The sequence below is a fragment of the Battus philenor genome, unplaced genomic scaffold (assembly GCF_028537555.1).
Source record: "Battus philenor isolate CCGP_79_NKW_IND1 unplaced genomic scaffold, ilBatPhil1.0.hap1 SCAF_15, whole genome shotgun sequence".
Lineage (NCBI taxonomy): Eukaryota > Metazoa > Arthropoda > Insecta > Lepidoptera > Papilionidae > Battus > Battus philenor.
This window is the reverse complement of record NW_027181677.1, coordinates 9,404,711-9,432,621: the sequence shown is the minus strand read 5'-3', so window position 1 is coordinate 9,432,621 and position 27,911 is coordinate 9,404,711. Positions and strand designations below refer to the sequence as shown.

General features: G+C 31.7%; 2 protein-coding genes across 3 annotated transcripts; one reads left to right on the top strand and one right to left on the bottom strand.

Moving 5' to 3' along the window:
* The first annotated feature begins 87 nt into the window (after window positions 1–87).
* LOC137918940 (putative leucine-rich repeat-containing protein DDB_G0290503) lies at window positions 88–15,743 on the top strand. Its single transcript, XM_068761880.1, has 5 exons — window positions 88–539; window positions 12,671–13,235; window positions 13,405–13,920; window positions 14,215–14,429; window positions 15,058–15,743. The coding sequence occupies exons 1-5, from the start codon at window positions 150–152 to the stop codon at window positions 15,271–15,273; spliced, it is 1,902 nt and encodes a 633-aa protein (XP_068617981.1). The 5' UTR covers window positions 88–149; the 3' UTR covers window positions 15,274–15,743.
* On the bottom strand, window positions 1,080–27,180 carry LOC137918942 (carboxypeptidase B-like). 2 transcript variants are annotated; one of them, XM_068761882.1, is made up of 10 exons: window positions 27,051–27,180; window positions 26,725–26,933; window positions 23,545–23,669; window positions 22,946–23,273; window positions 22,637–22,872; window positions 5,809–5,969; window positions 3,991–4,122; window positions 3,320–3,416; window positions 1,557–1,703; window positions 1,080–1,447 (listed from the first exon to the last, which is right to left on the bottom strand). In XM_068761882.1, the coding sequence occupies exons 2-10, from the start codon at window positions 26,897–26,899 to the stop codon at window positions 1,208–1,210; spliced, it is 1,641 nt and encodes a 546-aa protein (XP_068617983.1). In that variant the 5' UTR covers window positions 26,900–26,933; window positions 27,051–27,180; the 3' UTR covers window positions 1,080–1,207. The 2 variants fall into 2 exon arrangements, with proteins under 2 accessions (XP_068617983.1, XP_068617982.1); XM_068761881.1 differs by lacking the exons at window positions 22,637–22,872; window positions 22,946–23,273; window positions 23,545–23,669; window positions 26,725–26,933; window positions 27,051–27,180 and adding exons at window positions 6,800–6,933; window positions 7,435–7,626; window positions 7,881–8,159; window positions 11,821–11,958.
* Window positions 27,181–27,911: the final 731 nt, after the last annotated feature.

Below are 27,911 nucleotides of genomic sequence, written 5' to 3'. Positions count from 1 at the left end.
AATAAACGTGTGGCTTCTTTAATGTTGTGTTGCTAGCACAAAAAAATCACTGGAGAAAACAATGCGGTTGCTTAGCGACGATCAGTTTGATTAAATTTGTTGCGTTTTCGTTTGTAAAACGTATATATTGTTCTAATATCTTTTAGCTCATGTATTTGAACATGGCTAATAATTCTTTTGTTAGTAATGAAAACAGTGAAGATGTTCTTAATGATGAATTTATGTTGATCGAAAAATCGTGCGAAGTCTTTAAGGATAGTGATGAAGAAATAAAGAACATATTTAGTGAAATAAAAAAATTATCTAGTGGTAAGAGAAAAGATGATGAAATTGGAGAGGATGTTGAGGATGTAGAATTGATCTTAAAAAGAGCTGAAGACATTGCACATGAGACTGAAACTTTATTAAACAGTAGTCCAGTTGTAGGTATAGTAAATAGTGTTTCCCCTAGTGCGCTGGACAAAATACCCCAAATAAAAGTCACAAAGGCTAATGAAACCAATTCAAAAAAGGATAATAAAATTGGAGTATATCAGAAGGTAGGGTATATATATAATTTATTATTTTTTGTGTAAAGTAATAATTTATTATTTGACATATTTCAATTTGTAGTCGATAAAATGGTTCGTTTTATAATATATACATCAAGCATGTGCTAGGTGGGATATTACAGAAATTTGATTGATATAGCCATGTTTCAAGATATAGTTAAAAAAGATTTTTACATTATTTTTTTCAGGGAATTGTATGAAAGAATATTAATTTTTCTTTAGAAAGACTATAAGAATAACTTGGTGATAGCAACTTTTACTAATGCATCAAGATCATTGACTCAATCTTAATTCTATTGTTTCAAGTTTCAGCTTCCTATTTGGTTAACTAAGACTGAGATCAATCAATGTATATGTAGAAAAATTTTTTTTTTATTTTAAATTTAACATTTATGGGCAGATAAATTAACATTATGGTTGATAAATTAACTAATCATCTACCTTCTTTCATGTATTATTGCTTTTAAATTAGTACATAATATATTTTTATTTATGATATAAAATGAAGCAAAGATTATTCATGATAATTTGTATATTTTGAAATTTTGTATAGGTACATTAAATATTTTTAAATACTTATTTATCTTAAATTTATTACAATATCAATAATAATGTTTCTAGAATAATAAATGCAGCCTACATTTTGAACCTTAATGTTATACTTTAGCCACTTTAGCAGCTAGTACACGCAGACCATTCAAAGATTCTCGGGCAACTGGCTCTATGTATGATGTGGGTAGTATAAAACCGTATGCTCCGGTATCACTAAGTTCAATAGTATAAGAATATTTGATTCCGTGGCCTTTAGCCCAATCATCAGAACCACCTGAAGCTGGATACAACAGTCCACTCGACGAGCCAACTTGATATGATGAACCACCAGTTTGTTTTATGGCCTAAAATAAATATTAACGAATTAAATAAATTGAGGCTATTAAACAATACACTTATTTCTTTTATATAGTAAACATTTTTTTAAAAGTAATATTCAGTTATTTTACTCACTGCAGCCATTTTTTTTCCAAGCTGGTCTAATTCTTTGTAATCTGGAGGTACCACATTGTCATAGCCCCATGGGTACAGCAGATATTGTCCGTAACTATGGTATGTTAGGTATGCTGTAAAATTAGTGGCACTACTCTTGATGAAGTCCTGGAGAAAACAAATTAAGTATTATAAATAATTTAACCTTTATGCATGTTTAACCATTAACATAATTAGCATATATATATATAACCACTCAAAGATATATATATATATATATATATATATCTTTGAGTGGTTGTTATAGCAATAGTAACAGTACATTGTCTATTGTGCTACCCTACATATGCAAGTCCATACTTTATTTATGCTAATTCGCGGGTCATTAACATACACCAGGTCGTGCAGAACAGGTTTATGCATAAAGCAACGGTTGCGCCAGGGTAGGTACGCGAGGAAGACCTGGATGTTGACTTGCCAACAATCGCCCAGTTCCTTAAACGGGCATTAATTCATTACTTTAACTCGGCCGCTCAACATACCCGACACATTCAAACTCTTTACCGTCTTGAGTCCGAGAAACTTACTTAAGTTTCGAGATGATGCATCAACTATAAGACAAGCTACGTGCACTGTACCCAATCATCGTTGCCGTTCGATAACCAACCGGTCTCGTCGGAAACGAGGTTGGACGCCAACCCCCAATCATACTAGATAGAAGCATTTTTGGTGTTTCTTCCGCCGCTTCACCCAGTGCTATCGCTTCATATGTGGTAGTAGTGAAATTTCATTGTCTATTAAGTCAGGCAAGGGAAATTGGCTCAAGTGTAACTAAATACACAATTTAAAGCCGTTTGAAAGGGCTGGAAAAAATCCATAGGTGAACGAAAATAACCGACATAGACCAGAGGATTAGAGATGAAGTGGCAATGGGCTTGCCGTATAGTGCGCAGAATCTGTGGACTCTGGGGCCTTAAGGTTTAAGGCCGCGGATTGGAGATGATGTGAGAAGAGGGAGGCTGAACCTATGCACACTCGGTTGCTTTTATCGGATTTTATTAACTACCAGCGATGTAGATAAAAAAGTATAATATATATTCTTTTAGATTTCATAGGAAAAATTTAAAGACGTAACGTCTTCTGTACACGTGACCAGAAGACGATTGTATCTATCGTCCCGGTATTTCGTAATGATACTTCACTTAAGCCACGTTAAGCCCTTTTTAAGTACCGTCTGCGTAAATGGTCATACTTATCATTAAGTCCAGACAAGCTAATAGGTATACACTATAGATAAGAAGTATTGTCATTGTTAAGTGTTATTGCACCTGCGTTTTTCGACACTAGAAATGAGGTGCGTAGTATTTTTGTTCCATAATTTTCCACTATTTATTATATAATAAACCTTCATCGTGTTATCGCACTATCTTTTGCTCTGTACCAAAATGTAGCATAAACAATTGTGGTGAAATGAATATGGCAAATGTCAGCTAATATGAGACTGATGCTATTGTTGTCTTATATTCTATATTTGAATTTTTACCGCCTTTTGTCATGGTGTTGTCATTTTATTATAACCCTCTTTTTTCTATATTTTGCAATAAACTAAAGAATTATGTGTGCTGTTCGTTTAGCTTTTTAAAATAAATGACAAAAGTTGAATATAAGTTCAAATTAGTTAAGAATTGTTGATAAAAAATAATGCGCTACAGATGAAATTTAAGTTTGTCAATTTACATTATTATATCAATATACATAATAATATAATATATGATGATACCTACCGATAGTGCCTTTGTCTCCGGTTCGGAGAATGCGCTGCTGCCGCGGTAAATTTCACTACAGGGGTTACCGGAAGAGCCTTTTCCTCCCCACCGATATCTGTTTATATAGAATATCATATGTTTTTGTTAAAATACTAATTTAAAAAAGTATATTTGTCGCGATAAAAACGAAAGCGGCTTTGACTGAATTTTCATTTATTAATTAATTTTCTACATATACATAACTATGTATGATTGATTTTAGATTTAAAACTTTAACGTGAATATATAGCTCATTTGTTAGGAAAAAGCATCAAGTATTTTATAAATATATTCAATCATCCTGTACAAAATGATCTCTAAAATATGTTACATCAATTTATTTTTTTTATTGAAATGCGACGTGTCCTTTACTTATTAAAAAGTCTGCAGGGGCAGTAAAAAATAATTTATTTTATTTTCTTTGCGTTATTTATAATTACAATTTTTTTTTAATGTACCGTATATTGATTGACAGCAAATGAGCTATACATCTACCCCCTTTAATTTAAAGCTTTGTTACATCTATAACAAAAATTATTTTTTTTTGCATTAATTAATTTAAAACTACGATAATTTCATATGTATTGCGCGGAGCAATGTTTCATTAATAGAAAATGTGTACCGAATATATACTTATTAAAATGACGTACCCAAAGTTCCTGTTGAGGTCGGTGCCTATGCAATTTCGTCCAATTCTGCTAGGTTTTCTGTTCTTTCGCCAGAGCCGATCTGATTTATGCGTATGTTCATATCCGTCAGGATTCACGACGGGCAAGAAGTACCTATAGATTTAAAGGTAATCATACCGGAGACTAAAGATATACGTCCAGTAAACATTAGAAGGTTGTGTTGAGCCACAATTTTTATCTATTAGTGATGTGCATGTGGTTAGTACCAAAAAAAGAAAGCTCTAAAACTCTTTTGTGGGTAATTATACGATATTACCATAAGATAATGTCCCTAAACCATCTTGTAATAAATTTAAAAGAACATTATACAAAAACTTGTAAAAATACAATGTGTGAAAGATTTTTTAATCGCTTCACTGTTATGCGGCGTCATTTTATTTTGAAAACCGTGACGCAAGCTTGCGAGCTTAGATAATAAATTCGACATAATTCAAAATACGTCCCGCAGTTTTAGTGCGTTCTTGCAGGAATTGCTCAGCAGTCAAACGGTTAAGTGATAATAGAGCTTGGGAAGGGCTTGCTCTAACCACTGTAGTGTTTAGTGTATTTTAAAAGTAAAACAAGTTTTAAGTTTGTTTTGTGCTCTTCTTAGATTAGCGTCTGGAGCCTTTGTAGCTGAAGGATAACGAGGGAGTTAAATCTGATTCTAGTTTGTATCATATTAGGATTTTCTGGCATTTCTCTCATGACGTACATAAGTGGTCACTCAAAGTGATCTTATGTAGATAATGATATAAATAAATATCGGCTTAATCGTAAACGTTAGCGAGGATTGGTTATCCTCGCCATTGTTTGTAATTGCATATTCCATTAGGTAGTTTCGTAATAAAACATATGGGAAAAATTTTCAGTTGCCATATTTGTTTTTGGTACTATTTATTACATGAATTATTTGGAAGAATGAGAGTTAAATATTATATCTTGTTACATAATGAGTTTTTGTCTATTTGTAATTTATATATCAGGAGTGGCCAACTTCTTTGATTGTCGTAGTTATTTTGCAATATTTGAAAATTTTCGCATTTAAAAGATGCAAAAGGGTTTAATTTTTTTGTACTGTACTGAAGTACGAAAAAATTAAACCCTTTTGCAACACGTTTAAAACACGTTTATTGTATCTAAAAATTAAAAATTGCCACACAATTTTTATTTCAAATTTAATGAATGGTGACAAGAGCACTCCTCAGTAATTATTTCAAATGCGGTATAATTAATTATAGTCCGTATTAAGAAATTATTTATATGAGTACTTTGGTTAGATTTACCTGGAACTATGATAATATAAATTTAAATATTGAAATAAATTCTACGATCATTTCGAACCAAAAACAATTGTCCAAAGAGCCGCATGTGGATAGCGAGTCTCAGGTTGGCCACCCCTGTTATATATGATTGGTTATAGGTGTAAAAGTTTTAAAAGGGATGAGTGTATATGTCAAAAAAGGTTTAGGCAAACCTAAAGCATTTTTTACCTGTTTTCATTCAGGCCTTTAATTTAATAACCACTATGAAACTATTGGAATTAGACAGGATAATAACTTCTGACACTACAAAGTCTGCTGGAACAGATAGTTATTTCGCAAAGGCAATTGTTGCTATATTGTCGTTATGGTAATTATTTTTGAAACCATTGATTTTTAAATGTATGGTACATTAATTGACAGAAAATGGGTTTATTCACCCCCCTTTAAAACTCTTACCCCTATTATCGATAACTAGACAAAAATATTCCGTTACAAGCAAATATAACAAAAATATACATTTAATGTTTGTACATACCAATCCACGTTTTTAATATCATCGGTTTCGACGTCGAAGTTCTCAGCGAATTGGTTGATAAAGTACGTGACAGTCGCGGGACTTATCCACTCGCGTGCATGTATGCCGCCGTCTATGAATACCGCTTTATTCGTTGGTTTTCCGTCTGATATCCGTAGCACCTTTTTATGGATTAAAAGTAAAATATTATGTATTTGTAAAGAGGTTTCATTTAATGAAATTTTTTTTCGGCATTGTAGATAACACTAGCTATAAATCATACAAAAAGAAATTACACAGAATAATTATATTCATACCTCTACTATCAAATTGTAGAGTTTTTTATATGTAAGATAACAATTTATTTAGTTTGTTTTTTTTCTATTCTTCTCTTAATGTATTACCTCTGCGATTCCGCTTTTTAGACACTAATTTCGAATATCTGCAACCACAGGAACCACCGCTGCGAATATTTGAAGCGCAAATCCTTGTCTCTGTAACTGCAGTCCGGTCGTTCTCACAGGGAGTTCGGCGCGTTTCGGTATTATGATATTAAAAGTATTAAGCTCTGAATTTCTCTTCTGTGATACGTAGACGAACGAAAGTTACAGAAATAGCTTATGGTTTGGCAAGTTTAAGTAGCAGTAGGCAAGCGCAGAATAGATGCCTGCCGGGGTTGTACTGAAGTGGAGACCATGGACTAACAAGAGCCGCCAAGGTGGACGTAAGGTTGTTGGAAGTCGCTAGATGCAGTACGCTTCCAACTGTTTCCATTGGAAATTAATAGAAGAGGCCTATGTTCAGCAGTGGACGTCATATGATTGACATGATGATTATATTACAGATTCTAATAACTTGTGATGCGACTCAATTTTCAGACATCTTAACTCAGCGGTTGCTTAAAAAAAACAAAAATGAGCAAAATGCGAAAGTAGAAAGAAAGCAAATGGTTTCAAAACCTTTGCTTTCGCTATAGTATACTCTTTACTTTAAAAAATAATGATAAACTAACCTTCAAATTACGTCCTTCGTAGGATTTTCCAATTGTATTTACGCTTATGATTTTAGGATATGTTTCAGCCAAATAGTCCATGAAACCATGTATGTCCTCCACTCTATGATACTTCTTCCATGTCATTCGATGACCTAAGAAAATAATTGTTCTAATTTTAGTTAAAAGTTTCTAATTTTTGTCATATATGAAATCGTTTAATGTAAAAGTCCGTAGTCCATTCATTAACTATTTTGTAATTGTTTAATAAAAACTTAAAACTTGTCATGGTGGCAAAGAAATTGGTGCATTTGTAGTTAGTTATGAAGTAGTCAAACAGATGCATGCAACGGATAAACATTTATTCGATAAAATTAATACATCAAAATTAGAAAAGTGTATGTTCAGCATTCGTTAGGCCTCACTTAATCTTTCGATAGTTTGACAAACCCCAATTTGCATACGGCCAATACTCCAATGGTAGATCGATAGAATTGTAGCCCAAGTAGGCACCTACCATGCTAGGTGGTCGATATGTACCCCTGTAACGCCAAAAATTGTAAGCTCTCGCTGCAACAAAACCATACGAACCCCTGGAATATCGTTTTCGTCTCCTACTCAGGTTTATCTCGGGAAAAAGTGCACATATTACTAACCTCGTCGATCTTGAAGTTCTATCTCATTTGGATCGAGGGGAGGATTTTCTTCGTTGATTCTTTGTTGTAGATCCTCTATGATAACAGCAATTGGTATCCTCTCTCTTCGGAAGATTCGTGTGACATTATCAACTGCATTCTGCTTTACAAGTATATCAATTGATGATTGATTTCCTCCCCATGTAGATATTACTAGAAAGAATAAGTTAGAGATATGAGTTGTTACCTGGTTTGAATTTCCAGATACTCACAAACTATGTATGTACCATCAAACTTTTAAATATGTATCATCAAAATTTTAAATGAAGTAATTTTCAGCTTACAGTTTGTTAAGGAAAATAAATCAACATTTTTTGTTTAATGTGATCAACCAAATTATAATTTAGATAACAAAATAGATGTTTTTGGTTCAAATCTGAATTATTAATAAGTTAAACAATACTCACGGTTTCTTCGACTTAATCGAAAGATAACGCCTCTAACATTGACCTTTTCCGTAGACACCTTCCAAACCTGTGCTCCGGTGTAGTCTACCTTATTTTCATCTGATACAGCGCTTCTTGTTAACGGTGGGGAAGCTTCGATTACGACAGCCTCTGGTTCATCATTTTTTTCAAATAGTTCAGGGACCGGTAATGGTTCTTCCTTATCGGTGAAAGTTGTTAGTGTTGAACGTTCGGCATCGTCGTCAAATGGCTGCTTCACCGAATTTCTAGTAGGCCATTCTACAGAGCAAGCATAGTACACAGTAAACCATTTATATTCAAATTAGCGTAAATATTTAGATATCGTATATATTGTCTTTGTCCCGAGGTCACCTTTCGGGGACCGCAAGGGCCTGCAACCTAAGAGCTTTGCGGTTTCTCGTTATGAGCATTTCAACTATAACATCCACCTCTATATAGGCCTGGGTGTAGACCTATAAGACCAGGTGGAAGGCATTCTGCATCTTCGGATATCGTTAACAAGGCCGTCTGGTTTCATTATGGGTGTACGTAATGTAGTGTGTTTGGTAGCTCGTGGTCATCCATCTTGGTGAAATAATATAGAGAGATCAGAATGTCGAGGTAGCCCTTGTATTTAGTTACTATAAAGAGGTTTAGGATAAGCTACTTTAAACCCTGGGCAGTTGTAAATCTTTACTGGCCTACAGTACTTGAAGAATTAAAAACAGGTAAAAAGGGTTATTTGTCTACTGACACTATTTCTGTAATTAGTTATAACTACGTACATATAAATGGTACATTTCGTGGTATTTATTGTTGAACATTTAACTATTGAGTTTAGTAGTCATCTTCATTGACTGAAATTTTGATGCTATAAATCAATTGAAATTATTTTTATTATATTATTTATGATATCTTTTATCTATATTACTCTACCGTATCAAAAACCTATGAACGAAATCGAATTGAAAACTATGTCAAATACTTCGATTGATTTATTACCACCGTTGTCGATCGGTCACAGTATTTATTTATGATGGGAACGTGTGGCGAATGCAAAGTAGAAAATAACATAAGAATGCATTGCTCGTTCCTCGTTCGACACGTTTAATGACTTTCTCCGGTCTATGCCTGTTTTCCATCGCTGGACGACTTGATCTTGGCCTGCCTAACGGTATAACATATAAGATCGTCGCAAAATATTATCTGATATAACTTTTTAGTGCATCGTAGATTTCTATTATTTTTTATCTCACAATTATTTTATTGAATTACCAGCATGTGTTTTTAGTACAGTCTAATTTATCACTATTGAATTTTTATTTTGTTATGAATATGTTTATATAACGAAAATTTTTGGTATGGTTACACTTGTTTATATGTTGTACAAGTTTGAATTTTTTTAATGATGATATTGTGTGTTTAAATATTGTTAGTAGAAATTTGTCAACCCGCATCAGAAATTGAATTCTAACATCTCGCTATTTATATAATTTGTGAGGTATTTGTGTTGATTTCATGCATTAGCCGCGAGTGTCGACAATGAGACCATGTCCCTGCGAAAATGTATGTTGATCACGTGTTAGTTGTACTGGTAATGCGGAATCCAAGGTTGTATAACTTCCGGATGTCACTTTTTATATTGTTTCGAATTAGGAATCTGCATGGAATACACATTAAAATGGAAAGTAAAAAGAAAACAAAAAGACATTACAACATAATGTTCCTATACTAAGGACGTACTCTTTCTTCGGTTTTAATTTGCTATTGACCTTTATATTATTTTCATCATAGCAAAGAAACTATTTTTCGAAAAAAAAGTCAAATACTTTTTACGAAACATAATTATTATAGTATAATTTACTAAGTATCTTACAAAAAATTAAGAATTAACATTGAATACTGGCGATATACAATTTTATTAGTTATTTTATACATTAGGGGGACCGGAAAGTAATATCGCTTTCTTAAGTTAAAATCACACGAGTAAATTGTTATCAAGTTTTTATTTCTAATCAACAATACATATACAATACATACAAACAATACATACACATTCGTGATGAGCTACCAAATGACAATCAAATATCGACATGCGCATAAACGACCTTATTTTCCGGTCTCCTAATAAAATGTTATCTGCCTTGTAGTATCTTACAAAAAAATAACACATAAAGAAATAACAAGAAAAAAACTCAAATCTGATGACTAGACTACACTAAATTGAACAGAATATGACATAATAAAGTAAGAACGAGACTAATAATTAATTATAGATATATACAGATATTATAGATATGTCTCGCAGTACTATGAAATAGATGATGATTATTATACGAATATTTTTCAAATAAACATGTGTGATCCTATTATTTTTCATTTCGTAGGAAATAACACAGAAATTATTTGAAAAATCTCCGGAAAATTTAATAAATAGTTAGTTTAGCGCCTTATTATTTTAAGTGCAGTAGTTTACAGTATGCTTGCCAACTGTAGAACGCTGCAGCTAATTTTGACATGCAATGTTTTATACGCTTAATACTTGTACGAACCTTGTACAATATTAATTGTACAACATACCTTGAATGGAAAAGATTGAAAACAAATCGTTAGATAAGGACTATTGTATTATGTAGAATTTAATGGTTAATTATATCTCTTACATCTAATTAATAAAATAGGATAATAGATTTGTTCGATGTTGCTTATTTAGACAATGGTAATTATATATTTTTTTCAATTAATGCAGCGTAATGATTCAGAAATGTGATTGTTACGAGATAAATTACTAAAAACGAAGCGCAGAGGGCGCTCAGGTAAAAAACTTAAAAGAGGTTTTTAGAATCTGCACATGCCACTTATGTAACAGTGTAAGCCGGGTCAATATAAAAAAAAACAAAAAGAGACATAGGTTATTTTACCAAACATAAATAGGCGTGAATAATTTACTACATGCGGTATTTTTGCAAATAAAAATAAAGCGAAATGTTCTTGAGGAAAAAACGAGTGCCGGATTCTCTAATAATCTAATACGTACTGGGAAAATTGTATAACAGGAAAAGCCATTCTGACATCTTGTACATGAGATATATTTTAACAAATTATATATGAAGCTACCTGAATGTATCATCATCATAATCATCATCATTTCTGCCATAGGTATACGGCTGGTGATAGACCTCCCCCACAGATCTCCAATAAGACTAATTAGACGCTGTCTCCATCAAGCGTTTTTCTTGACGCATTAAGACAGTAAAATTAAAAACATGTTACATATAAATAAATATTAATGTTATATGTGGTAACACAAATACTTTTTCTTATTATTAATTAGACTTTTTTTATTTATACTACTTATATTATACTCATTTGAATGAATCATTTAATTATTTCGGCATTTAAGGAGAAGGAAGCTAACAACCGTTAACCCTTCTATAACCGGTACAGCCGACAATACAGTAATTTGAAATGAATAATATAATGAAATAAAAATTAATTTGTTATTTAACTTTTACCCAGCTTTTTTATTTTGTACTTTGGAAATTTTAATTATTTATAAGCACAATTGGTTTTGCGACGATTTATATAAAGATTTTTCCGACGTGTCGAATCAAATATATACAATAGCGTATTATAATGGCTAAAATTTTATGACGTATGGTATTATTTCATCAATAGGACATTCACTTTAAAATTAAATTAAAGACAAATATTTTGTAAAGAACAAATCGTTTTTATATTTTGTTCTTTAGCGTTATAAATAAATTTATTTTCGATTTATCGCATTATGATTCTTGTTATTTTTTAAACGGAAAGACTAAATAACCATGATAATATAACAAAATAACTTGACTACACTATTCCTATTTGTCTAGAAATTACATTATAATAAGAGTGTTACAGTATATGTACTTAAGAAATTAAATGTTAGTATACGTACCTTTTCCGGCTTCAAGCTCATTTATAAGTGGCGAACAGATGACCGTAGTGGTTACCAGGAAGAGAACGACCATCCGCGACCACGTCTCCATGGCTAATGATGTCGAACTTGCGGTGGACGCGCTAAAAACCGCATTGATGCGCCTGCGCAACCAGTGCTTAACTTATAAGCTCTGTTATAATGTTATTGCGTAGTATATAAAAGATAAATAATATGTAATGGCTTCTGTTATAAACCGTTCGAAGAGGTTTCACATTTTTAATAAAATAAATAAATTACATTAAATTATTATTCTTAAATCAATCTATATTTTTGCGAAGAAAATGACTAATTAGATTATAAATATCACTAGATTATGTAAAATAAATAGAGTTTAATATTACATAGCCTTTAATTTTATATACTTAGTACTTGATTTTGTTTATGATTTTTCTTTGAAAATTCTTCGTTACACTAAAACAAATGAGCCCCTATTTACACGTCATCGTGCTTTTTGTATTTGTTTTGGAACCAGAATGACAACCTCCTTTCTTGACGTAGTTAAGGCGCCATGACCGGTCATTGCCTCTAAGTTGCAGTTATTTCATAACACGAACAATTTAAAAGTTGAAACGTAAAAATCATGGATAATTAAACAATGGCAAATTCATGATTTTCTTTCTTCGTGCGTATATTAAATAATATATTATGAAAGCAGTAGCTTTATTATATCAAATCAAAGTTTAATCCCGCAAGTCAATGTCCTGCTTGTAAATAAAATGCAAATTAGACTTTAGTCACTACGGAGAGCGTTTTTATTTAACGATACTTATTCAAGTATCACTGATCTTTGTTATGAAATATGTTTTAGGCCAATGATTCACTGCTATGTTCAGTCAAAGCTAATGTTAAGGAAAATGTTGAAAATCGTCGTAAAGTAAAATCTAGACCTTTTTCTGCGGGTATTGTTGAATCAAAGAAGAAGGAGGTCGGTAAAATAAAATCTACGGCCAATTCTCCGAAACGCATTATATGTAAGCATGAAAATATAATAGAAGAATTAAAGGACACCAATGAAAGGGTGAAGTCACTGGAGTTATTAAACGTCCAACTCACAGATGATAACAAGTTACTAAAGAAAAAATTGGAACAAATAAATAACGACAAACATATCGCAGATTTAAAATTGACTGAATGTGAAAAGTTTTTTCATAAGCTTTCAAGAGAATATGAACATAGAAATGCGGAGTTAAATACGTTGAAAGAAAATGAAAATATCGTTAAAGCTGAATTGTATAAAGAGAGAAACGAACGAAGAAATCTGACCGCCCAACACGAGAAAGATGTTATACTTATACATGACCTTAGAAGGCAGGTAAAAGAAATGGAAATGATTTTAAAACGGAAACATCCAGATTCTGTGTCTGCTTTAATAGGTAAGTAGAATTGTGTTGCATTTATGTTGTTGCATTTTAATGTTCCATTTAATCTTCTTTGACCATAAACGGTATATGCTGGTTTCCTAGTGCCATAATCTAATTAGTTCATCTAAAATAAATAGAATTGATAATGAAACAGCTCTTAAATTTCATACTGATATTTCAGTAGCCTCAAAATCCTCTACGGTTGAAAACAATAAAAAAAAATTATTAGAAGAACGAATATCGCGGCTAGAGCAAGAATTAAAAGACAAAGAAAATCATTTTCAGAGTATACTACTTACGTTGCAAGAAAAGTTTAGTGACATGAAACAAAAGTATGAAAGTCATATTATTGACGTTGAAAGACAGTTAATGGAAGATCGTAAGGTCAATACAGAACTTAAATGTAAATTTAATAATAAAAACTCAAAAGATTGTGCTATTCAAACTGAAACCGTAAATCAACATAGTATTGGAACGCAGACCTTTTTAAAACAAGAGAGAGCGTCGTCAGCTGTCAGCAGGTTATCACAAAATTCTGCTTTGTTTTTGAACAAGTTAAAAGAAGACAGCTATCTCGTGGCGACTATAAAAGGCTTGCAAGCTGAATTGACGGTGAAGCAGCGTACTATCTCTAAAATTAACAGAGAAACGGAAGAACTACGGAAAAATTTGCGGAATTCACAGAGGGAAAAAGAAGGTTAGTAGCGTGTACTTTTGATATAAGTTGTTTATTTATAATTTACTCCAATATATTAAAAATACAAGGGTGGTTATTATTTTTGCGAATGTTCTAAAATCCTTTTTTATAATACTTGTAGACAGAAAGTTTCTTTTCCATCTTTACAATTTACTTTGGGATAATTGATTTCAATTAATTTGTTCAATACATAATACGAATACAGTAGTATTCGTCGGTAATAGAATATTTTAATACATTTGGACGATAAATCATAATAGTATGTATTTCAAATGCGAATTTATTAAATTACAGTGTTATTAAATTTAAACCCGCAAAAGAGAACACCCTGCAAGCAAACAAAATCTGTTGAAAATATACTAGCGAAGGTAACTAATGAATTTGAGGCTGAACTTTGTGATGTAAGAAAACAGAAAGAAACACTAGTACAAGAAAAAGCGAGCTTACTGGATTCACTCAAACGAACGAATGAAGAGTTTATTTTATTGAAAAAGAAGCGAATACAAGATGTAAGTATCTCAATTTACATGTCATTAACATTGGCTTTAGACAATACTAAACGCTTATTATTGTGACTTTAAATATTAAAAGAGTAGGAATAAAATAGTTTATTTTTGTGAATCAATACAGCAAAAGCTTTGTAGACACCTAAATAGTGCCGGTGAAATAATTCATTAAAAAAAAAGATTAAACCTGATTTTTTGTTACAGAGGTATTTTTTAAATATTTGTTGCGAACTACGTTATAAAGTTACACAAACCTCGAGACATCTTAAGTTAGACATGTTTTAATTGATTTTAAGTACAGTTTATATTTAGAAGCACCACAAAATTAGACTGAAACTTTTATTGATAAACATGGTGTTAATGTAAACGAATTTGTTTTCATATGGAATCTATAGATTAAAATAAGAAATATTTAAGGGATATATATAATATAAATTATGTATATTCCTTTAATCTATAGTACGTAAATAAATATGTCATTATGGCAACAGCCATGTCTCTCGCCTTTCAGGCATAGTCTTTAGTCTTACCAACCTAGACAACCTTTGGTGAAAAATAATTACCGAAATTTGTAATGTTGTAGTAAGTGTTATTTGTAATTAAGTTTATTTATGACATATTTTTCATACAGCTTCACACGCTCCAACTGGCCCATGAAAAAGAATTAATGCAGATGAATATGCAGTTGTATCCCTTGCAAGAAGAAATAAAACTATTGAATCGGACCGTTAAAATCTTACAGGAACGTATACTAGATGCGGATGACAAATTAAAAGATAACGTTACTGCAAAAGAAACAGATTTTAGGGCTGGAGGTGATAATCTAACTTCGAAAAATGTTCGTTAAATTTCTTTTTATCTGTCAATCTTTTTTAAATTTTAAAATAAGGATGTTTTCTGTAAACTACAATTTTGTGGATAAAGTTTAGTCTCAAGTGTTTACGTTTAATTCAGTTCGAAAGTTTCATTTTTTGTTTAACTTTTTTTTCATCATTATTTAATTTATTTTATGTTGGTTGAAGTTTTTCTCTAAAAATTTTAATGCCTACAAGTCTCGGGGACCATTGTTAAATAATATCGAATTTTAATGAGATACGTATAGATAAACATGTGATCATTTGTTATACTGTGATGTTTCGGTGTCGTTGGCGCACAAAATTGTTGCATTTTCTCAATCGTGGTGTACCGCTTACAATTATGCATTTAATAACCTAGTGAGATTGTCTAGTCATATATTTTCATGAAACTTTTACTGTGCATTTCTAGATAAGTAATCACTCAGGTGCCTTTCTAAGATGTATCGAATAAAAAGTATGCTTAAAACTATTATGATTTTCATTTCATAGCCTAGTTAAAAGCAATCAAAAGAACTGAAGCAAAAATCATTATCATCATTTCAGCCGAAAGTCGTCCATTGATGGCCAAAACATTCCCCCATTTTTCCAATAGGACCGGTTGAAAGCGCCATGCATCCGACGACAACAGACTATCTTGTTAATTTCGTCTGTCTCTCTTCACCTTATGGATGGATTTCCAAACTAAAAAGAAAACACCATGGATAAATCATTTTTAAAACCGTTGGTAATGCAAACTAGTGTTAGCTATTCAAAAATTAACTCTGAAACAATAGATTAAGCATTACTGTGTTCAGATTGACCTTTTGACTGGTCTGCGACTCTACCAGTGAGATTACTAAGCGATGGTATAAAGCTGTGATCTCAATACAATTTTTGTGTCACAGAAGAGAGAAGTTATACAAGCTATGACACGACGAGAGACTACGACTCCCTACGAGAAATGATTTATAAAGTGAAAAATTACGACAGTAAAATTCGATATACATGACAATCTTGTCTAAGTGCAGAGAATATAAATGAAAATAAGAAATATACCGATGTACACAAAGTTAGACTTAGTAATAAAGATAAGCTTGTAATACCTTTCTCTAGGCTTTATAAAATTAGTAACACTTTTGTGGACTTATATGTCTTTGGTCTACTACTGGTGGACAGCCTATCCACGGCTCGTCTACTGGCCCGTGGTCGCCACACAAGAACGTTACAGCTCCAAAGGCCGTCTGTTGCCCCAGCGATGTGCCCTGCTCACTGAAAGCTTAGACGATATTCCTTCGAATCACGTCGGTGACCTTCGTCCTTTGGCGGATCTCCAATGTTTCTAAATTATCAGTTTAAAAGGTTTATTATACAAAAAGTAGTAAAAATTCTATTACTACCTAATAGTTGAGGTGGGACTAATACGACATACTTAAAGCATATTTAATAAGACATATTGTGGGAAGTCTAATGAAAAAAGTGTCTTAATATTACTGCTTGACAAATGCTGCTAGCTATACTGAGCACTTAGACGTTAATTCGAATTCCCCGCTAAAGCCTATGTTACGCGGGTTGGAGAAGAACGTAGAAAGCATGAATGTGGAGCGTAAAACTACCACCGACGTTCAGATCTTTTTTTATGACTCCCGTTTTTGGAGGCCTTTAATACGCTGGCCCTGGCTTAGTGTGGAAGGGGACTTTTATTTTTTTTAAATAAATTTTTACGTGTCTTATATTTTCACACTCTGAACTTCCAGACCTTTGACTGGCTATGAAGAGCTATGATGTTCTTTCTCTCTCTACATCCTAGGCTATAGAGCGCTGGCGCCTTAAGCTAGGCGAGGGTACCTCATGCTATAGTCCGAAGAAGCTGTAAAACCAAGAACGGCTAACGGCGTCCGGCACCAATCGAATATAGCCCGCAGGCTATAGAAAATACAAGGCTAAGTAGACGTACCACTTCAGTTTACTGCGAGCAGCGCATATGTGCACGATATTATAAACTCTGTTTTGAATTGGGTCAAATAATTATCGAAAAGGCCTTTCTTATTTCGTCACTGCTAATTATAAAATGCAGCTTTAAAACGAGAACTAAAATTACGTGAAGAAACTGGATATTGAAATTTTATTCATTCATTTTACATTATGTAATAGAATATACAGCATGAATGGTTATAGATATATATGCTTTAAAGGGGTGGTTTAAGTCGGTAATCACTCTAAAATAAAGAACATTAATTTTTTTTTATGGAAATGCGACAGACCAATAATTTTAATACAGATTACTATCTGTCCCTTTACTAACAATAATTAATTTTAATATGTAGTAAATCGAATTTTGAAATCGATTTTTCTTACTAAACATTTATTATTTCTGATAGCATCGAGTTCTGGATAAGGTGTTTGCATTTACTCTTTTAAGGCCTTTACATCTATAGCCTACTATCCTGTATAAAATAAATAAAATTCTAAACATAGTACTTAAAAGTATTCTTTTCTGTACTGCATAATGATATTTTAAGAATTCGGCCTCTACTTAAAGGTTGCATGTATATCTTGAGTTGGGCCGAAAGCCGCTTGCAAGGTTCGACAACCTTTGTTAAACGGTGCTAAAATTTCTTTCCTGATTTATTCAGATTAACGCTCTTTTAGTAACAACCAGACCGGTAATATTTGCATTATTTCTTTATAGATATCTGTTTATATAATAATATATCGAACATTTTGTAAACATGTACACATAGGACGATGTGTTATGGATGTAAGACTTAAAGGGATGAATGTGTACCTCATTTACTGTCAATTAATATATGGTGCATCCTTACCAAAAATCAATGACTTCTGAAATATTAAAATAACACAACGATAATATAGTAAAAAAAGCGTTTTTAAAATTCAGGTCACTACATATTAAAATTAATTATTGATTACAATCTGTCCTTATAGTCTTTACAAATGTTATTTGTCTGTCAAGTTCTAATAGAGTGCGAGAGTGATCACGTTAAACAGAGTGTTTGAATATAGGTATAAAAGCATTAAAGCTTTTTACTAACAAATGTGCCAACACCTACAACCATTCACGCGGTATAATTATTTAAGGTACAAGTTGATACCATATTTATATTTAAAAACTGAATCGAGTGTTTATTTAAGAATTTTATTACTTTTGTGTCATAGAAATAAAATGTCTAGTTGTTAAAAATATTTACGACGCCTGCTCTTTTTCGCTTCATAGAGGTTTAAACGTTGCTACAGTAAAATGAGTCGAGACAAAGAGATCCTATCGTTATGGCCAAAATATTCTTCATAACTACGACATGCTCCATGTTGCGCAATCCTTCCAATGCATATCAAAAACTCGAAGGTCTCTCATCATTTACCGTATTCTCCTAACCATTAGAGCGTTACCTTTCATAATTAAGAGCACTCTAAAAGCAGGCTAAACAAAATTTTCAATACTCTGGTATTTTTGAAGAAACTCGACAAATTGCTCGAATGGTAGGAAAAAGTTGTAAACAGCTACGACGGTAAAATAAATAATTTGAAGTGATATATGCAATAGAGTTTTTGGTTAAAAACAGCATAAACTTGTAACGATGTTCGTATTATATGTTACTCGTGTCCTCTATTACTTAAAGCTGATACTAGGTTATGGGAGATACGGTAAAAGCTAGTTTAACGAGTCTTATATCCTTAGAGAAATTTGGACGCGTATTATCATTCAAATGACGCACAATGAGTCACTAACAAGTATGCGCGACACGTAAAATTTAAGAATCAGGGTAATAGCGATGAAGAGTTGTATTTTAGGCTATTTGAAAAACATTTGAAATAAAATAAAGATTTTTCGTTATCATAAAATACAAATCAGGCATGATGTTATAAAATATAACCTCAAATTATTAAAATAGGAATTTAAAATTGAGTATCATAAGTGAACTTTTTGTTGTCAATACGCCAAATATCATCCAACATGAATGAAACTTGTAAGCGATCTACAAAAATATTAGAAGAAATATTTTAATGTAGACGTTAAGACGGCTATCTCCATGAGAAATCCTGCGTGTGCCTTAAAATCATTGTAGTTTTGAGAAGTTGAAATGTCAGTCACTTACACGCTATAAATATGAGGCTGCAATTTTGCGGTCAAATTCCGTGATGGCGTGTTCTGTAAGTTTTGAATACTAATTTATAGCAGATATTTTGATCGCATAAAACCTTTGTGCAAAATAATTAGTATCAAATTAATGATGAACATAGATGAGCAATTTTACTATTAGCTTTTGTATAACTGTTATACTAGTTGATCATTTAAATAATGAAAGCTAACATTACATTTCCATAAAAAAATGGTTCCGTAAATTGGTTCCACATTAAATCGCGCTAGTAAAATCGACAATCAGTTGTAATCCCGTTATATTTTAATGAAAGTTTTCTATACAGAAATTTTTTAATTACTGCAAAGTGTACAATTAACCTTGATGTATATGACACAAATATGAGGGCTAATATTCTATAAGTTTGTTAATAGAATAAACGAGCACATGTAAGAGCGCATGAGGGTGATTATCATAGCATGTATAATATTCTTTGTAAAAAAAATGTTATATGTGTAATAGTTATCTATTTTACAAAAACATGAATGTGTTTTACATGACACAGAAACAAGCGAGTATTTTTTATCTATTTAAAACATTGTGTAATAAAAGAAATGATTTGCGTAATCTAAAAATTTATATAGGACATCGAATATTTTAAAATAATAAAGTTTATGTCAATGTTCTTAAATTCCTATGCCGATCGAATTGGAAAATAAGAATAAGGCTCGTCTGATGAAATCCAGTCACTCGATGTGTGTGTGTGGAATAAACTTTTGTACAAATTTCAGTTCCAAGGTCCTGTTTCCCACATGGAATACAGGTCGGATTTTGAAAAGAGCGTTACTGTATTTCTGGCAAATAGCCTTGACGCGTGTTAGTAGAAGAATTATTAATAAAATAATTATTCAAGAGAAAAGTTCTCAAAGTACATACTTTAAATCGATAAACTTTAATTTGTTATGCAACAAAAATATAAGTACAATAGTGAAATACATTATTCACTTAAAATATTGTTAATATATGATTAAATATTGTGGTAATTAGTCTTGTGATTTTCTAGAATAGTTACTCTAGTGGATAGCGACAGTAATGTATTGGTTTTTAGGTAATTGTAAAAATATAGTACGTATTTTAAATTACTAAAGTTCGAAGCTCTCTTTTGGTGTACCTCATACTTTACTGTCACAGTAACGGTATCTACCCTCAATATGGATTTGAACGGAGCATTCGACTACGCTGTCATAGCACATTCTCTCTTATTGGAAGCTTTATAAAATTATTATTTTACGTTTGGGCTACGTAACCTAAATAAAGTTATGAGACTTATGTAGGGGTCCTCTTTAACCTTGGAGTTTTTGCCGCTTGTAGTCAGTAACCTTTTAATTTTACAGATAAAGGTAATAATAATTTTCTTAAATAATATATTTCGATTACATCGAACTATAGATGTGTAGAATATTGAACATCTCATAAATTTCCTTTTTATTTTAAGCTAACTCATTGCCTGATAACCAACTAGCCATCTCTATCCAACTTACATTTCACATAACTTATTGTAGATAGAAAATCCAATACTACGCAGATTATTAATAGTTTCGAGAGGTCGTTCCGGTATCCGCAATGTTAACACGACGCCTTAAACGAAATGGAAATTATTTTAGAAAGATTCAATTTGTTAGTCTTAATAGATTAAAAAAATGGTGATTTGATACTTTTTTAAATAGTGTATATGTTTAAGAAGTGATAACAAAAGTGATGGTAAGCGGGTGGAATCACCAAAACCTGTATAGATCCTTAATCATCATGTTAGCCGATAGACGTCCACTACAAGGCATGGGCCTCCCCTAAAAATTGCCACAGACTAGTATTGCATTGCCTGCATTCAGCGACTACAGCTCGCCTACAAGCCTACAGGCTCGTGGTCGCCACTCGAGAAGGGACTTAAACACCTTATCTTCAAGACCCTTATGAGTGAATAATAAATATGAATTGTTACTGTATTTCCATAATGCTACTACTTGAATAAAATCTTATCAAAGGTCAATAGGCGACATTTCGGAAATAGCTTGAGTAGAGAGGACTGGTCAAACAATAAAGAATGTAAATGGTATAAGCTTCAGGCCTACACCCAAAGGGGATACAAATCATCAAAGGAGGAAAAACTAAAACTTCTGACAATATTTGAATCTTTTTTTTAAATATGAACTATTACGGAAAAAGGATTATGGAGAATTTTAACCATGTGGTGACAACCTTGGTTTGTAAGTTTTTGTACCTTGCAAATTTGTTCCAAAGAAATGGACTAGACTATATATCAATAGTGCAGAAGACATTTGATGTGGACACCGCTAAGCCTCATTTAATGGTAACCATGCATGAAGATAGCATAAGTTCATTTCTTAGGAACAAATTTACTAGTTTAATATCAAGTCTGTATTATAAGAATATGAGGTTACATCTACATAGATTAAGAATAATAGACCATTCCTGTAGTCAGTAATATGTTTATTAACATAGCTCTATATACATTCATTGTAATTTCAAAATAGAAACATTTCAAGTAGAAATTCACATAAATTTAATAAAAAAACGTGGCATTTAAATACTATTAGGCTTTGAAGATATAGATTGCTAAATCCTGATTTCAATTCACCATCAAAGGCAATCAAACAAAACAGACAATCAAGCAATGGAATTCGGCAACAATAATTTGTCATTGTTCATTTATAATAGAATTGCTTCAATATATCACAAGTAATGCACTTTAAAAAATAAATTATAAACCGTCAACTCAGTGTTTGTCTTAATATTCATTTATAAGTATAAAAACAATGTCAAAAACAATTCACTATTCAATCTGATCACATGGTCCACCGTTGTGCTTAAAACGCAAACTATACTTTTAACAAATAATTGTCTCATTTTCACATTATATGACACAATCATCACCAATTCAATGTCAATGGAAATGACACATGTATATCTGCTGAATTTTGTCTTCTAATAAAGTACATTGATTTTATACGATACACCTCAGTGTTAATGGAAAAACATTCACAAGTGACATTACATGCGAATGACACAGAACCAGCGTTCCACCCCAATAGTAATTTTACAAGTCACTCACAGTTGTAATCATTGAAACAATTTTTGTATCAACGAAATTACCATAATATGGTTAATAGTAAGCGGTTCACAATTTTCACTAGTTCATATTTAAGAAATGTGTTCGGTAGAACACTGAGGTCCAGGGCTAGTCTGCGTCGCCATTGGTCACTGTTAAAGGCTCCTCTTCTTCATTGTAGTCGAGGGAAAGGACAGAGGCTCGCCTCCTTTTGCCAACCGGTGTGTCGCTGCACTCACTACCCGAATAAGTTCGTTTGTCAGCAGGGGACGATGTCCGGTTCCCATTGATTGTAGTTTGCGTCGCACGCAATTCTCGTTGCAGGAACAACACTGTGCTCTGCATGCCCTCGACATCTTCGTCTAACTCTTGCAGGAACTCGTCCATTTCTAAAACAATATATTGTGCTCTCAAAATCTGAGTAACTTGACATTTGTATCAAAAAATATTTTTGAATCATACCTGATTGTGATTTCTTTACTTCCTCACTAAAACTTTTCTGTAATGCCAAGTCACCTTCTAGTTTAGCTATCCTGCCGCTAGATGTCATCCGACCAAGATCTTCATTCTCTTGATGCAGCAGTCTGCATTTGGCCATAAGTTTCTTCCCCGTATTCGAGTCAGGTGTGAACTTCCATGCTGACAGTTCATTCTGCGTTTCCTCTAATCTCGCTTTAGTTGAAGTTAGTTCTTGTTTTAACCTCAAAATGAGCACATTCACAGCCGGGTCTAAAAGTGTTGGTCGTCCTTGCAGGCTCGCATGTGATGACTTTAATTCATTGATCTGGCTCTGAGAATTCACAAAAATTTAAAAATTATACCTGTCACATATGATCCCGGTTAATTGATTTTGATAGAAAGAAAAGGTAAGTTATTCATCTTTTAAATCATATTATTCTGTATGTTATGATTTTTTTTAAAAAATTAATGTAGAAGCTTAGATAATGCTGTTTTCCAAATTCATGTAGTGTTGTCTGGAGTTCGCTAAATGTAATGACAATATTGATTATTGGAATTTAATGGTATTTAAGAACACATAATGAACAACATTTTTGACTTACTACATAGTCCTGAATCTCTTGCTCTTTTGCAGCAAGCCTCCTAACAAGTACCTTCTCTCTATGTTGTGATTCAGCATTTTGTTGTTTATTCCTATCTTCTACCTCTTTCGCTTTTTCCAAACTACCTGCACAAATTAATTTATAACTTTAACATTGATAATTGCTCTTAATTAAAAAAAAAACTGGTTTGGGTTTCTCTTAAAAATATTTATATGCATTGTAATATCAGTATTTAAATGTTTCCTTTAAGAACATTCCCAAATTATTATAACTTATTTTAATTGAAATTACTACTATCAAATGGGATATAATTTAAACTAATTGTATTTTTTTTATTTTAGGTATGTTTCATTACCCATTGTATATCTGATATCTATTTTTGCATATCTATTCCTTATGAAATATATTTTAAGTGTAAACATGGCTTAATTCTATCTCTTAAATACAAAACTAAAATCGACAACACCTTAACTAATTACAAATTCTGAAATTTTTCATGGCTGACATACATTAGACATTTCATTTTAACATCATATGTTTTTATGTGTGCTTTTGCTATTATGGTTACAAAACATGGCTTTCTCACTTTGGTATAATAAAAATGGATTAATTACACTAAACATATTTTTCATACCAAAGAGTGAGAAGAATAAAACTGACATGGTTCTTAGTGTTGGGCTAACACAACAAAATATATCACAATTTTTTTACATTTAAATGTTGATTCTACAATTAAAAATTCTGGTCACGTCTTTATAGTCATAGTCATAGTTAAGACATAACACAAATTAAGTATTTGTAAAAAGTTAGTAAGAAAATAATTTATGTAAATCTTTTATCATTGAATAGTCTGTGAAGATCAAATGTGGAATTAAAAAGAGTCTTAGTATAATTTTAATAAAACAATTGTAATTATTTTAAAATAAGATGGTAACCACTGTTCAAACAAATACATAAGCTTTTTTTATAATTGCAGGTATTTTCTCCAGTGATAAAAGTGGGTAACTTTTTTGTAATATTCAGGGATTTACCTTTAAAGAAAAATTTAGAAAATAACTTGTCATGATTTGAAAAGTATAATCTAATATATATATATTTTTTGATTTTATAAAAAAATGTAGTATTGATCTAGTAATTATCATACAGTACAGACTTTATTTCAAATTTTGTAGCAAATTGTTAATGTATAATAGCAGATTAACAAGATAGATATATTTACTATCTACTATATAAATAACATTGGTATAACCTCTAAATTACTTTAATATTCATCATGTTCCTCAGTATTGAACATGGTTAATTAAAAAAATATCTTTATTCCACTAGGCACTTACAAGCCCTTATTAATTTAAAAATTATAAGTAGTAAAAAGAGTCACTACTTGCTTGGAAAGCTGACCTGCTGAGAAGAACTAGAAACCTAACGGTTGTCCTTTTCAAATGAAATCTAACAATTATTGATATATAATTCATAACATCAACTTGTAAATGATGTAACAAATTGAGTTTCATACATATCTATCAACTAAAAATCTTGAATGCTAAAATATTATTATTTAATATACTTTTAATTTTTAGATTTACAATTAAGAAAAGGTCTAAGATACATTGAGGAACCATATGGTACATACACTCAAACCTTCATGGGTTGGATTTTTTAACTTTTAGAAGATTAAGTAATTTTGAGTTTAAGATTTCCTATATATTTCCGCTTGTTACTTATGCAAAGTTACACAATCATAATTATTGTTACAGAATGCAGAGAATTTCATTGATTTTATATCATCTTTGTAACATTACATTTATCTGTCTTTTCTCTTGTATATCTTTTGTTTTCTCTCATTCCATGAATACATAATATAATTGTACATTTAGGGATATAATTCAATTTTACAGGAAATTGAACAGACATATGTTAGTTAAATAAAATTTAATAATATCAACTAATTTATACCAAATTTAAGGCATATATAAAAAGCATCCACAGTACACCCAATGAAAAGCATTAAAGAAGCATAGAACAGATTAAAATGGAATGTCCCTTTCACCTTTTATATAAATATAGTATTATCATTTACATTTGTTAAAATAATAAAAACTGCATTAAAACTTAGATATAGTATATAATTTTCACTGAGCAAAAACACTTCACTAGATTTTTCAGTTATAAAATAAATAAAAACAAGTTTATATTATTACGAATTACATGATATGCACTTGTCTATGATTGATTTGAGAATTTTATTGAAACTAATTATTTTGAAGTTTACATTGCAAAATAAATTACTATTATTTTCTCATAGTTTATAAATACATGAAATTATCTAGCATTATACACATGTTCAATATTTTGATGCAGTTTTTATTTTCATCAATTTATAAATTGCAATTACTGGGTTAGTTACTACTATAATATTGATAAAACAATCTTATAGGTACATGACAAACACTAGTTGATACATGCAATGTGATATTAAATATAGTATAATTGTATTTTGTTTCTTCAGAATTACGAGTACATAGTTTGTGACTTTTTGTTTAATATACATAAATTTTAATGAAAAAAATTCCACATATTCTGCAAAAAAATTGCTTGAATAAGCAAAATAAAATTGGATTTTATAACAACTCCATGATAAATAAAAAAAGCTTGAAGATGATTACAAGTTGATGAATTTATTGAAATAATACATTATAGCATACAATTTAAGTAAATACAAAATAAAACCTTATGATTATAAATAAAGAAAAAGATATTTACTTTCTCATGCTGGTAGCTTGGAGTGTTAATTTTATTATTCATAGTAATTATTATGATTCCTCCGAAAGCACTGTTGTCACAGTTCCAGGTTAATCTGGAGTTTACACTCGACCCCAGGCCGCAATGATACATCACATTTCCACTGATCACTCCACTTGCACAGCTCTGACACGGCATTACACCTTCTTCTGAGGTCGAACTATCACCTAAATACACCCCGCATCACATGTCGCTTTCGTAAAACTAACAATTCAACATCACAGAAACAATTGAGGCATATTGTAACAGTATCACTAGGTATTTTAGTTAAAGCATTGTCGATATAAGTAACTAAAAAAGTTTGCACAGATGAGGTCGCGTGTCGAACCGACCACGACCGACCACGACGCTACCAAGCCGGTGTAACCTTGTCGTAAATACCTTCCAACTGTTTGTTCAATGTTTCGAGATGATCAATGTACAAGTCCTGGTTTCTCCACGCGGTGCGGAGCGACTCAATGCTACCGGTGTCCAGTTGGTGTGGGGTCAACAACACCCGCGTGAGACTCGTGACGCCTTCACTCGCCTCACCATGCCGATCTGTGTCCTCGGACATTGCACTCTCACAACTACGTTAAGATGTATTGTAGCTGTAAGGAAACGACTGCCATTAATTCCGTTACAGATATGCGGTTTGCATTTATCCGTTATCAGAAACCTGTAACAATGACGCAAATAAAACTGACAAAACCAGCAAGTATACTCACGGGTATAACGTGTGTAATTACTATTAAAACTATTAAATATTACAGAAAATTAGAAGTAAATAAAACACTTAATTGTCACTATAACTAATATTTTAAAGAAATCAAGCAACTCCTATACAGTTAACGCCATTTTATCACGTAGCACTTTATGATGTTGCCATGTTGCTTATTACATTTTATAATATAACACATTAATTGTTATTTGTGATATTTTGTGCCAGTATTATAATATATAGGACATAATACTTTTTTTCAATTTTAATATCAATGATTCATTAACTTTACATATTTCTGATAATTATAATTTTCTCTAATAACAGATTTATAATTAAGACATGAACATAGCTTGAAAGGGAATTTAAGACCTCAATTTATTACTACTAGGTACTTTCTACACTTGTGCCCATATGACGACTCCACAGTACAGACTTTTCATCACTTACTCAGATATTGCTCCCGATTCGCATCCAAAAGATGTAACCACATGACCTTATGTGAAAATTAAAATACCTCCGTTCAACTTACCGGACCCATTCAAGAAAAAATCTACTGCAGAATCTTTTGATGAGTTGGCCCGGCACATTGTTCTAAATCTCAAAGCATTTAATGGTCTGTAGCGCTTGGGCAGTGACTTGAAATAAAATAATGTACTAACTAATATATAATTGAGTGAAACTTACAAATTTTATTGTTAATATATAAAAAATTTTAGCTGTATTTACTCATAAGAGAAAATTGTGTAAGAAAAATTGTAAAAGTTATAAAACGCTGACGTGCCTCGCAGCTGGGAGAAGAAAGATTCATATCAAATAGCGGCAACCCTCTCCCAACTGTCTGCGCTTAGTAAAAGCGAAAAAAAAA

What these genes read in the sequence shown, in the direction of transcription:
- LOC137918940 (XM_068761880.1), top strand. Translation starts at nt 150, where the DNA reads ATGTATTTGAACATGGCTAATAATTCTTTTGTTAGTAATGAAAACAGT. An exon ending in TTCTGTGTCTGCTTTAATAG is followed by an intron (nt 13,236 to 13,404) that starts GTAAGTAGAATT and finishes CTGATATTTCAG; the next exon opens with TAGCCTCAAAATCCTCTACG. An exon ending in TTCACAGAGGGAAAAAGAAG is followed by an intron (nt 13,921 to 14,214) that starts GTTAGTAGCGTG and finishes ATTAAATTACAG; the next exon opens with TGTTATTAAATTTAAACCCG.
- LOC137918942 (XM_068761882.1), bottom strand. Translation starts at nt 26,899, where the DNA reads ATGTCCGAGGACACAGATCGGCATGGTGAGGCGAGTGAAGGCGTCACG. An exon ending in AAGAGATTCAGGACTATGTA is followed by an intron (nt 23,274 to 23,544) that starts GTAAGTCAAAAA and finishes GTGAATTCTCAG; the next exon opens with AGCCAGATCAATGAATTAAA. An exon ending in GATATTAAAAACGTGGATTG is followed by an intron (nt 4,123 to 5,808) that starts GTATGTACAAAC and finishes TTAAATCTATAG; the next exon opens with GTACTTCTTGCCCGTCGTGA.